General features: G+C 36.5%; 1 protein-coding gene across 24 annotated transcripts in view; it reads right to left on the bottom strand.

Annotated features, from left to right (window-relative positions):
• The window catches only part of LUC7L2 (LUC7 like 2, pre-mRNA splicing factor), a 55913-nt gene that overhangs the window by 5337 nt on the left and 37299 nt on the right, over positions 1 to 13277 (bottom strand). For all 24 annotated transcript variants that reach the window (XR_006059700.2, XM_060415146.1, XM_042248894.1 and 21 more), the window contains 4 exons: positions 12051 to 12194; positions 7177 to 7353; positions 5419 to 5510; positions 3212 to 3241 (listed from right to left, as the gene is read on the bottom strand). Coding sequence is in view for 23 of the 24 variants with exons in the window: in XM_060415146.1 (XP_060271129.1) it covers positions 3212 to 3241; positions 5419 to 5510; positions 7177 to 7353; positions 12051 to 12194 (443 nt within the window). In the remaining variant the exon portion in view is untranslated. The remainder of the gene's footprint in view (positions 1 to 3211; positions 3242 to 5418; positions 5511 to 7176; positions 7354 to 12050; positions 12195 to 13277) is intronic.

Below are 13277 nucleotides of genomic sequence, written 5' to 3'. Positions count from 1 at the left end.
CTATAAAAGATATTTAGTTTTTAGTTTCATTGGCACTAAGTTTCTCATTTACTACAGCCTACTCTTTAAAGAGAAACTTACTTAATGCCAATACTATTTCAAATCAGCTAAATCTACACTGAAATAAAGTGCTGTTATATTAAATAATTACATACTAGAATTTTGAAATAAACAGTTCTCAGGTCAGTGTTGTATAAATTTACATCAGGAATATTTTTTTAAATGAAGGAAACAATCTATAATACTACTACATGCCAAGGACTATATTACCTAGATGCTTTATGGATTTAATTTTAAATCTCTATGGATTTAACTATGATTTTTAATATACTTTAGAAACAAAGTATGTACCTAGTGAACATGGACAGAAGGGAGGAGACACATGAGAAAGAATATTGTTTAGGGTAAGTTTTAACTCGCTGAACTGGAAAGGTTATATGAATATAAAAATAAATTTAAATGCCCACAATGTGTCTTGTCAGTGTAATCAAAACAGTTAAGACAGTTCTCTACGCAAGTAGCACATAATTTATTGAGAAGAAAAAGATTAAATGTGTAAATCATTTTAGAGAACTTTACTTAAACTGCAAAATAATAATAGTACTTGACAAGTATGTAGGCATACAGAGAAGGAAAAACACTTCTGTAGCCTCTGTTGGGTTACAAAACTAATTTATGTATTGTGTATATGGTCAGGGTGGGGACAACATATACAGAGGATATGAAACATTTGGGGAACAATGGGGAAGAAATGAATGAATATTGTTCAGAGTGATGGAAATGTTTTAAACTGGTCTGTGACAGTTGCACAACTTAAAAATTTCCTGAAAAACCAACCTGCAAGCTTAAACAGGTAAACATCACATGGTGTGTAAATAATGAAATATTTGCTCATAATCTGATTATAGTAAATTCAAAAGCACATTATTCAGGTTATTTTCAAATGATTACTTTGTTACAGTTTAAAAGTATTCAGCGTAACATTAGCAAGAAAGGCATCCACTATGGATCTAGTATCAATCTCAGCTGAATACAGTGTTTCCGCAATTAAGTATTTCTGAGAAGAAACACAGAGAAAAGAGAAAATCCATTCCATGTGTTTTTATCAAATGGTATTTTCTTTTATCACTCACTCTGAGGTACTGTAACATTATTTCCCCAAGGCATATTTCATTTTACCTGACAATAACTGTCTGGTAAAAACATTTACTGGGTGCCTACTGCACTGTTCCAGGTCCTAGGGAGACTGAGCAGCCCATACAGCAGGGTCCTTAACCTCATGGTGCTTAAACTCCAGAAAGAGGCCTCCACAGACATGCAGGCAGCAAATAAAAGATAGGTCAGGTAGTAAGGACATGACAGAAGGGTAAAGAAGGAGAGTGAAATTAGGCGGTCCTCTTTTATACAGAATAGGCAGGAAAAGTTTTTCTTATAAAATAGCATTTAAGCAAAGATGAAATGAACTAAGGGAATCAGCTAATGAGGGAGCACAGAGAAGAATGCTTTAGGTAGAGAGAACACAGGTGCAAAGCCCTGAAGGGGGGAAAGTTCACAGGAAGGAAAGAAACCCTTCTGGCTGTAATGAGATTAGCAAGGGGGAGTAATACCAGGAGTCTAATAAGCAGGATGACCAAGTACTCTGTCATTCAAACCAGGATGCTTTCAGTATTAAATTATACAGAGGAAAAGAGGGAGCTATTAATAAACATGCTGAGACAAGAAATAAACTGTAACTCTCCAAGGGCAGATTGATCACTCTACTTAAAAACCATGGTGAGGATTTCAACTTCTCCTCTGAGTGAAATGGGAATAACTTTAGAAGGTTTGAAGACACAGCTGATTTGCTTTAGTCCACTTTTGAAGAATTCATTTTGGCTAATGTGTAAAATAACAGATTGAGGCCAAAAAGGGACGTGGACATGAATATAAATTTAAGAGACTCGTTAAGAGGCTACTGTAAATAGTGAGGTAAAAAGTGGCTTAGACTAGGGTAGTAGAAATTAAATTTCTAGCCTGAATATCTAAGGATGTTCTATGTACAAAGAGTTTAAATTTCTCTCCAACAAAGGGACAAGCCTGCAGTAACCAATCAGTAAAAAATCATCATCATTTAATATTTCTACTTCTCATCCTGGATTGAGAAACCCACAATCATATAAATTAGCTGATACAACTGGTCCTGACTAACGTCTTAGTTTTTTAGTGTTTTAAGCAGAAATACCACTGAAAGATGCTAAACAGTACTAAGTAAGTGTTAGTCACTCAGTCGTGCCCAACTCTTTGCCACCCCATGGACTGCAGCCCACCAGGCTCCTCTGTCCATGAGATTTTCCAGGCAAGGATACTGGAGTGGGTTGCCATTTTCTTCTCCAGGGGAAATTCCTGACCCAGGGATCAAACCCAGGTCTCTTGCACTGCAGGCAGATTCTTTACCGACTGAGCTACAAGGGAACCCTCTCCCCGCCACCAAAAAAAAGTACCCAGTAGTACTTAGTACTAGAAAAAAAGTACTAAAGAGTACTAAGGGATACTTAGTAGAAACACAAGGTTTTGCTTTCGTAACAGCAAATGATCTTATCCTTTAGAGTCAAGAATACATAGAAACTTTCCAAAAGATGTGATTTGAGTGAGAGCAATAGAAGAATTTGGGAAAAAAGCTTCAGAAAGTCCATCAATACTAGGGCCAAAGATCAAAATTAAGTCTTCTCCTCCTCCTCTTTTAAGGATGTAACATGCCCCATCCAAGCTTTATGTGATCCCTGCACAAAGGGAGAAGCAATAAAACCCAAGTCTAGCTTGGGTGCAAACTAAACATCTTTGTTTCCCTTAATAAACTCACCATGGATTCCCTCATTCAAAACATATCCAACTATTTATTTGTATTTTGAACAATCTCTTAGAATATGTTTCTTAGATGTACCACCCAAACTGATTTTTAAAAAATAAATCTTGTCACATGTATACTCTGAGCTTCTAAACAAGATTTTAATGAAATATTCTGAAATATTTTTAGTTTTCTTTGTAAGTTCAGGGCACTGTATATAATTTACTCTAATAAAACTAAACTGTAGCTCATGAGTATCTTCTGACCAACTTCTTCTCAAATGACACTGCTCAAATATGCACTACAAAAGAATTAAGAGAACTAATAAAGTCTCATTCACTACCCTCAGAAAACACAGCTTCACCATTTATCTTGTATAATACCTACCTTTTAGGATTCTTGCTATGTGATCGAGACCTAAAAAAAGAATTCTATTTTTAGAAAAATAACTATAAATAAGGAAGAAAAGGTACAATGTGCTATTAAAATTACATTCCCATTTCTAATTTTTATATTAACTTTATTAATACAAGGCACATGTGTGTATACACAAATTTTCCCAAAAAGCACCACAAATTTTACAGACTTTCCCACTCTGGCACACCCCTTTACTAGGCTACCTGGCTCTTAGAATAGGCTCCTAGAAGACTTAAAACACAATGCAATTCACCAATTCTCCAAAAACCACCTCCCAACCTGGAAAGAATTCTTTGTTATTTACATCTGTCATTTCGTCTTTCCCTCTTGAAACAGAATACAACTTCTGAGGGACACATACTCTGGAATTATCACCTCATACAATAACCCCTAGAACACTCAATTCAATCTTACAATGTTTCTTAATATGACACACAATTCTCTGATATAAAGTGCTCTTCATGATGCCCAGCACACAATTAAAGCTCAACAGATAGTAAGAGCAAGTATTACGGTTACCAGGAAGTCAAAGGGTTATTTTTGGTGGAGTGTATACAGCTTGGTTGGAACATGAATGTAGATTGAGCCTCATATAAGCCATAACTGTTTCCATCACTCACTATCTGTGTGGCCTGAGCAGATTATATATCTTCCCACAGCTTAGTCTGCCATTTGAAAAAGAGGAATAGTAATAAAAAAATTCACTGGGAGCTTTCAAGTAATAGATAAATAAATATAGCAAGTCCTATTAGCACAGCAGCTGGCACACAGTAAGCATCCAGTAAAGTGATGATAATTTTCATCATTATCCTTTCAACACCATAGTTGGAACCCCATTTTGTGTATAATTTTATACTTACTGGTAATTTCCTCATCTTCCATAATTAGGGTCCTTCAAGTTCACAGATAGTTTAAAAAAATTTTTTTTTAACATTTCTGAAATACTGTTAACATTTCATAAGAATATTAAAAGAAATATGGCATTACAAGAGTAAGATGTGATGTACTTTCACCTCTGACAGATGTGAAAATGTAGTCCTGCAAAGAATTCTCTTTCTTATTTGGCTGTCATCTCAGATGTATTATTTGTATTAGTGGCAGTATATTCTGTTGCATTTTAACTTAAACTGAGATTCAAATTCCATTTATATTATCTTAAATATTACAATACTAGGCGCTATTTTCATGGAAAATTAGTATACACAAAAGAGAAGAGAGATAAAGCTCTGAGGTAAAATTTACTAGTAAACGAAGAAAATATATTGATAGAAGAATAAAAGCACTTCCTCTAAACAGGAACATGTCCATATATAGCTTTGTTTCATTTTTGTCATCACAGTGCAAAAAGATTACCTGTTACAAGCCATGTAACAAAAATGAAGTCAGTTTAAGTGTCTTGAAATACATTGCATGTAACATGCTCAAAGCTTGGAGGAAGTTGACATAGCCGAGTCACATATTATCAAGGGTTTTAACTAACTTAGGGACATCTACTGAAGAGAAGCTATTTAAATTTCAGAGAAATATAACAGCATTAAGGAAACATTGTAAGTTAGAATGATAGGTAAATCCTTTCCCTCCATCTGAAAGTTGTTGAAGGTCACACAACATGCTGCCAATGGGTAACAATGATCCAGAACATGCACACGTTCTAAATATGAAGAATCCTGATTTTATCAACTAATACCCCAATATAAAAAGAACTGTGCACACTTAGCTATTATTAAATTAATACAAGTTTTAACAGTTTATAGCTTCTAAATTGAAGAAATACAGAATCGAAGTAGCATGTAAAATAATCAGTGAAACAGATTAGAAAAAAAAAACCAACACCCAGCCCTTCTGTCAATAAGTATGTACCATAAATTAGTTCTGTGCCAGTCTGGCACAAAGTGAGACTATTATGGTAATCAAAGGGCTAGAAATGGGCCTTGTTATAAATCTTACTAAACATAAAGATGTGAGGTGCTCTTGACTCCCTCTTCCATATATTTTGAAGGAAATTTCCTAGACTTAAACAGTCTTTAGTTAATATACTTGAATAAACACTGTTTCAAATGGTAATATTTTTAAGAGTAAACAGAAACGTCCCAAGTCCAGATTTACTGATGTCTAAAATCTTATGTGCCATCACATCTTTTTTAGACCCTTGGGCCACTCCAGTGATCACGCCATACCTCCTCAGCTTCTCCCTTTCTTCTCTCTCCCTTTCTTCTCTTCTCTTCAGGCGTTCCTGGTTTCTTTTCTCCTGCTTCTCAGCTACAACTCTCTTAAAACACAAGGACAGTTCAAATAATATTAAACGAGAAGCATTATTTACCAGGCTCATTCTTAGCATTATCCTCTATTTTACCATATCTAATAGCAAAACTCTTTAATACCAATTCAATTTGAAGTTTTGTCAGGTTTAATCACTAAGCTTACAAGTCTGGTTTCCAAAATCTTTCCTCCCTTTGATATAAAATTTCACATTTCTCCATGACTCCTTAATATTTCAAAATCACTTTTATAAGATTTTTCTCCTCTTATATCTTCTAAATTCTTTAAAAATGATTTTAAAAATCAATCATTATAAATCACTATTTCCATGCCCTATGATTTCCAACACAGAAATGTCTTCTGTTGACTTCTGGTTACAATCCTGATGCTACTACTTTAAAAAAATACCAGTGAAACGCTCAACAGTTCTGCTTCTAGGTCTGTATTTGGTACCCAATCAGGTACCATTTCGGAGAAGGCAATGGCACCCCACTCCAGTACTCTTGCCTGGAAAAGCCCATGGACGGAGGAGCCTGGAAGGCTGCGGTCCATGGGGTCGATGAGGGTTGGACAAGACTGAGCGACTTCACTTTCACTTTTCACTTTCATGCATTGGAGAAGGAAATGGCAACCCACTCCAGTGCTCTTACCTGGAGAATCCCAGGGACGGGGGAGCCTGGTGGGCTGCCGTCTATGGGGTCGCACAGAGTCGGACAAGACTGAAGTGACTTAGCAGCAGCAGCAGGTACCATTTTTATCTTTGAGGCCAATGATCATTTGCTATGGTGACACTCACTTTTTAATTTCAAAAAACTTACCCAAGATCATCTAAGCTACTCAGAATACTGACAAGAGCTCACAATAAACTAAAAATACAGAGACATCCCTAGGTGATTCTGATTCTACATTAAATGCCCAGCTATGGATGCTGGGTTAATTTCAGTGATAACTACACAAAAAGTCACTACTGGTGTTTGCCATCTTTGAGAAAGTCCTTAATTCATGACAAAATGCGACTGTGCCAATTAAAAAAAGACAAAAACCAACTAGCCACATCAGATTGCTGAAAAGTAAACTGGCCTCATCCATTGACTATGCTTACTTTCAGCAGTTTAGATATATCCTTTTCTGTCTTTGCTTATCTTCTCAGAAGAGTTCGGCAGACAAGAGTCGTGTTGCCTTTCTCACATCAGCCTATATATTTAAATGACACAGACTGTCCATTAAAAAAAAATAGGTTTCAAGTTCTTTCTGAAGTGGGAGCAGAAGCATAAAACTAGAGGTTTTAAAGTCTGCTATTTAGTGAACTGCAAAATATTTTAAACAAATATTGGATCATTTTTTTAATCTTCCTTTAAATGTTATATTAACATTATTACCAGTTGTTTTTTTTTAAAGAAAGTATCATTGGAAATTTTAGGTGGCTTGTATGATTCCTACCTGATTCAATATGATGTCCAAGACAAAATATTATCTCCACTAAGAATAAGAGGATTTTTAGTTTGTCAGACATCCATTAAACAAGCTATTTCTGTTTACAATTCTACACAAAATCCTATAATCTGAATTATTAACAGAATCACAGTTAAGAATAGTAATCAATTTCAAAGAAAAATACTACACAAAATGAGTGGCTATAACTGGATAAAGTGTGGGATATTAATTTATCAATATACCTTTAATTCTTCAAGCTTCTCTCTTATTTCAATAAATCCCAGGTGCAGTTTACCCCCAAAATGATCAGCCAGTCGTCTGTCATTATCATGAAGACCTAAATAGGCAGAGCAAACTTCACAGACTCGAAGTTTCTGCTGTTGGAAACTGGAAGCTGGCATAGAATTCCGATAAACTTCCTAAACAAAAGTGAGAAAAACCATGTTCATATAAACTGCATTCAAATCACACAATTAAACAAAATTCACTATGTTCATACAAAAAAAAAAAAAGCTTCTAATGAACATACAAAAGTATGGCTATTTTGTCATGAAATAGATTCCCCCCCCTTACTCCCATCCTGTCCTCAGGACTTCTCCACTAGAGATGAAAGATCAGAGTCTCAAATTACCTTTTGCCAAGAACTACAATAACATAAACAGGGTATAACTTTCTTCAAAGGTTTTCTCAATGTTCTGTTTTCTGTATTTTTTTGTTAAAAACGAGATGCAGCTACCCCAAAAATATACATTAGTGAAGAATCAAGGAAGTAGTCGCCCATGCTTGCAGAAAAGGAATGCGTGTCCTCCATACTATTACAGCTTCCTTCCATGTATCATTTTCCCCACTATGTAAATATAGACAAGGCCTACAAATGATAAAACTTCGCCTCAAACAGAGGGGCTCTATAAGACATAGATGAAAGGTGCCTTACTGAGATTAAGAGGTCTTGGACTCATCATTTTATTTACATTAAGTTAAGGAGGCATCTGGTCCCATCACTTCATGGGAAACAGATGGGGAAACAGTGGAAACAATGTCAGACTTTATTTTTTGGGGCTCCAAAATCACTGCAGATGGTGATTGCAGCCATGAAATTAAAAGATGCTTACTCCTTGGAAGAAAAGTTATGACCAACCTAGATAGCATATTCAAAAGCAGAGACATTACTTTGCCGACTAAGGTCCGTCTAGTCAAGGCTATGGTTTTTCCTGTGGTCATGTATGGATGTGAGAGTTGGACTGTGAAGAAGGCTGAGCGCCAAAGAATTGATGCTTTTGAACTGTGGTGTTGGAGAAGACTCTTGAGAGTCCCTTGGACTGCAAGGAGATCCAACCAGTCCATCCTAAAGGAGATCAGCCCTGGGTGTTCTTTGGAGGGAATGATGCTGAAGCTGAAACTTCAGTACTTTGGCCACCTCATGCGAAGAGTTGACTCATTGGAAAAGACTCTGATGCTGGGAGGGATTGGGGGCAGGAGGAGAAGGGGACGACAGAGGATGAGATGGCTGGATGGCATCACAGACTCGATGGACGTGAGTCTGAGTGAACTCCAGAGTTGGTGATGAACAGGGAGGCCTGGCGTGCTGCGACCCATGGGGTCACAAAGAGTCGGACACAACTGAGCGACTGAACTGAACTGAAGGAGATAATACATTAGTATATCTGTGCATCCACTCTACCCTTTTTCCTTATACTGACAGAATTTGATTTGTTTGAGGAAGCAGCATGCCCATATAAAAACATGACATTTCCAAGTTTCCACGTAGCTTTGGCTAAGAAAATATAAACGGCCACTGCTGGAGAAAATCTATAGGAGGTTCTTTAAGAATCCGCCTTGCAAAGCAAAGGACACCAGTTCAATCCTTGGTCTGGGAAGATCCCACATAACACAACTATTGAGCCAGCACTCCAGAGCCTGTGCTCAGCAAAAAAAGCAGCCACTGCACCACGACTAGAGAGTAGCCCGTTTCCCAAAACTAGAGAAAACCCACATGCAGCCAAAAATAAATGAGTGAAATTTTCTCAAATAATAATAAAATGCAGCCTCCACTTTGGGCCCAGTTTTTGTATACCAACATTTTTTTAAAAAGGCAATGGGAGAAATGTCTATTTAGGTCTTCCACCCATTTTTTTATTTTTATTTTTTTAATATTGAGCTCCATGAGCTGTTTGTCACTTTGGAGATTAATCCATTGTCTGCTGCTTCATTTGCAAATATCTTCTCCCTAAATAAGACGTTTCTCCCATTACAAGGGATTTCCTATTAGCTCAGTTGGTAGAATCTATCTGCAGTGCAGGAGACCCAAGTTTGATTTCTTCCAGAAAGATCCCCTGGAGAAGGAAAGGGCAACCCAATCCAGTATTTGTGCCTGGGAAATTCCATGGACAGAGGAGCCTGGTGGGCTACAGTCCATGGACTTGCAAGACATGACTTAGCAACAAAACCACATATTACCGTGTGTAAAACAGACAGCTAGTGGGAAGCGCCTGTATAGCAGTGTCCTGTGATGACCTCAAGGGGTGGGTGGGGGAGGGAGGAGATATAGGTATACATGTAAACAAACCACTAACACATGCCTTTGATAGGCTACGACATGATCCTGGACTGGATCTTAAACAAAAAATTTTTTTCTTTTCTGAAAATAAACACTATAGGGACAAATGGTAAAATCTGAACAAAGTCTTCAGATTAACAGTATTGTAACAATATTATTCCATGATTCAGACAACTGTACTGTGGTTATATAGTAAGATGTCTTTATTTTTATGAAATACACACTGAAGTATTTAGGGATAAAGAGGCATCATTTTTGTAACATTGTCAAACACTTCAAATACACACACACAGTGATGTAGGAAGAAAATGATAAAGCTAATGTGGTAATATGTTAACATTTGAAGAGTCTGTGTGAAGGATACGGGAGAATTCTTCACCCAATATTTTAACTTTTCTTAAAATATTTCAAAATAAAATATTTGTAAAAAGAAAAACCGAAAGCACAAGATAGGTCAACTCAATTTTTGTGCCATATTATTCCTCCTCTTTCTACCTAGGGAGAAATCAAAGGCTTTTGGCTTAGAGGCCATGGTGGTACCACAAACTTTATTTTCTGGACATTAACTACATTTTAAAAAATCCTAATATTAAGAAATTAAAACTACCTAGAATGGCTACTTGGTATATTTTTTCCCAGCCTAGAACCTTTAATTTGTGTCTCTGTATTTAGAGTGGGTTTCCTGCAGCTAGTACACAGTTAAGTCTTATTTCTTTTTGTTGTAAATCTAGTCTCACAATCTCTTTTTAATTGGACTATTGAGACCATTTGTATTTAATGTAATTACTGATACACTGGGTTTAAGTCTACCATCTCACTATTTATTGTCTACATAGCTAATCTGTTGTCTCTTCCTTTTCTCCTGCCTTTCTTTTGGATTAAGTACTTTTTTAGGATTCCACTTTATTTCAGCTATTAGTTATACCTCTTTTTCTGCTCCAGTGGTTTCTCTAGAGTTTACAGTATACAACTCCAACTTATAAAAAAAAGCTAGAATCTTTTGTTAACATCAGACAAAGGAGATTTCAAAACAAGGGACATTAATAGGGAGAGAGAAGGACATTTCAAAACAAAAGGTTAAATTAATTAAAAGACATAAAAATCCAAAACAAATCCACAATAAGACTTCAACCACTCCTCTTAGTAAATATTAATAGTAGAATAAGTAGGCAGGAAAACCAACAGGAGGACATTCATGGAACACTTCATTTAACAAGGCAGAGTATCATTCAAGCACAAATGTAAGATTCACTAAGACAGGCCATAGGCAGGGTCACAAAACAAGTACTGACATATTTAAGAGAACTGAAATCACAACATGTTTTCTGACCACAAAAGAATTAAAATCAGTGAAAATTAAAAACTAAACAGATCTCTTACAACTCACAGGTCAGAAAAGAAATCATAAGCAATATTAGCAAATATTTAGAAATGAATGAAAATAAAAACACAACATATGAAAATCTGTGAGATGCTATTGCTGTGCTTAGAAGAATGATCCAAGGGGGATGGAGGAGGGAAGGACTGGAAGCTTGGGAATAGCAGACACAAACTACTATATACAGTATGGATGGACAACAAAGTTCTACTGTATAGCACAGGAAGTATGTGCATATTTCATAATTCATGATAAAATATAATGGAAAAGAAAAAAAATGTAATAACTGAGTCACTTTGCTGAGCCTGCTAAGTTGCTTCAATCTTGTCTGACTGCAACCCCATGGATGGAAGCCCGCCAGGCTCCTCTGTCCAAGGGATTCTCCAGGCAAGAATACTAGAGTGGGGTGCCATGCCCTCCTCCAGGGGATCTTCCCGACCCAGGGATCAAAGCAGCGTCTCTTAGGTCTAACCTGCATTGGCAGGCAGTTTCTTTATCACTAGCACCACCTGGGAAGCCAAGAAATTAACACAACACTGTAAATCAACTATACTTCAGTAAAAGTAAAAAATGAAAAATAAATCAATAAAATAAACTAAATCAATGCTCTAAGCTTCTGCCTCAAAACGCTAGAAAATTAAACCCAAGTGTGATACAGTTAAGAACAATGGAGACTATGGCAAAAGGGGAGAGCACAATCTTATTTGAAGGTATTTGATTTTCTAAAAAAATATTCGGGGGAGGGGCAAAAAAAATAGAACTTTGTCTGCAGGATAGCAGATTATGAGTTGTGCTGTGGAAGAAGAATGAGAGGCGGCTTCCAGTGTGCTAGCAGACTGTAATGAGGAAGGAAGAAAAGGGAGAATACTATAGTTGCATGAGGATGGAGAAGGGGGTAGGGTATCATAGTGACCATGGATATGAGTACTATATGTGTGTGTCTGTGTGTGAGAGATGTTGTTTAGGTAATTTCAATTCCAGTTATAAATTTCAACAGATCAATGACTCTAAATTCCAAAACAACCACTAGTTTTGATATATAACCCATTGGCATGACACAAACTAGCTATTTATTTTTAAACTGGTTTAAATTTCCTTTAACTTTTCAATAATTTCTGATTAAATATATGTTCTTTGGAAGTACAGATGCTAAGGGTCTATAAACTGTAACTATAAACTACCTCTGCTTCTCTTTTTTTTGCCCGTGCTTTTTCCACTTCATCCATAACTTTCTGGGATTCCTCCACATTTCCTTCAGCTCCTAGCTGCTCCACTTTGGCCAACAATTTACCAATTTCTTCATTTAACTCATGAACACGTTCTGCCTAGAAAAAAACAGAAAAGAAGATTATGAATAAAAAGCAGCATGTACCAAAGTTCAAAATATTTTGTAAGTGCTCAGAAAAGACGTTTGAGCTATCCAAGGCAATATAACTAATGCTTTCTGAGCATATCATAAATGAACTGGTGGACATTAGAATATTTTGAGCCTGCCTCCCTTTACTTTAGTGAGTTCAGGGAGACAACTGATCTCAATATGATCTCAATATAACTACTGCTTTTTAACCTCTGCTTTGGCAGTGTATTCCAAGTATAAAATACATTTTCTTCCACATTCTGGCACTCTATCTTTCCAAACTATCTCTGTTCTCTGACTTCACAACAAATCTGTTATATGTTTCCCAAACTCACCCTGTTGTTTTCTCCCTCTCTGACTTTCCACATACTGCTCTCTCTTGCTAGGACGTCATCCATTATCTCCTTTGCCTGCCTCATGCATGTCTGTCCTTTCAGTAAGGTCCAACTGAACAGTCTATTATGTGAACAATCAATAGCCACACCTCACCCTCATTTAAGACACTTAAGCAGAGAGCATCATACCCTCCTTTGTGCCATCTCTGTATCTTCTATGACAATTACTTCTATCTATATCACATTACTCTGTATGCCACTTTTGTATTTCCAATGCCTAAGATACTATACTCATATATGAGTAAAAGAAATGAATTGGCGGATATTCTTTAAAGTGAAGATATGGCTTTAGAGTCCAACATATCTATCTGGTTTTTGGACAAACCAATTAACAGCTATGTAATTGTGGCCAGATTACCACACCTGAATCTACTTCCTTATCTGAGAAGTAGGGATAATACCTATCTCTCAAGGTTGTGAGAAATGAGAAAATGTGCCTCGTATACTCATGTGGCATATTACTAATATTCAGTATACTAGCATGGCACCTTTCTCCCGTGGTCCATCCCTTTCCATTGGGATTATTTCTTTCCTTGGGTTCTGATATACCACCTCATCACCACCATTATGGGTATCTAGTTCATTCCTATTGTTTTAATGGCAAATGACAGTCTTTATTCTGGCTACAAAATAAGTATTCAGCCTATATGGCCAAT

This window comes from Ovis aries, chromosome 4 (genome assembly GCF_016772045.2).
Source record: "Ovis aries strain OAR_USU_Benz2616 breed Rambouillet chromosome 4, ARS-UI_Ramb_v3.0, whole genome shotgun sequence".
NCBI classification, from domain to species: domain Eukaryota; kingdom Metazoa; phylum Chordata; class Mammalia; order Artiodactyla; family Bovidae; genus Ovis; species Ovis aries.
This window is presented reverse-complemented; position numbering and strand designations above follow the sequence as displayed.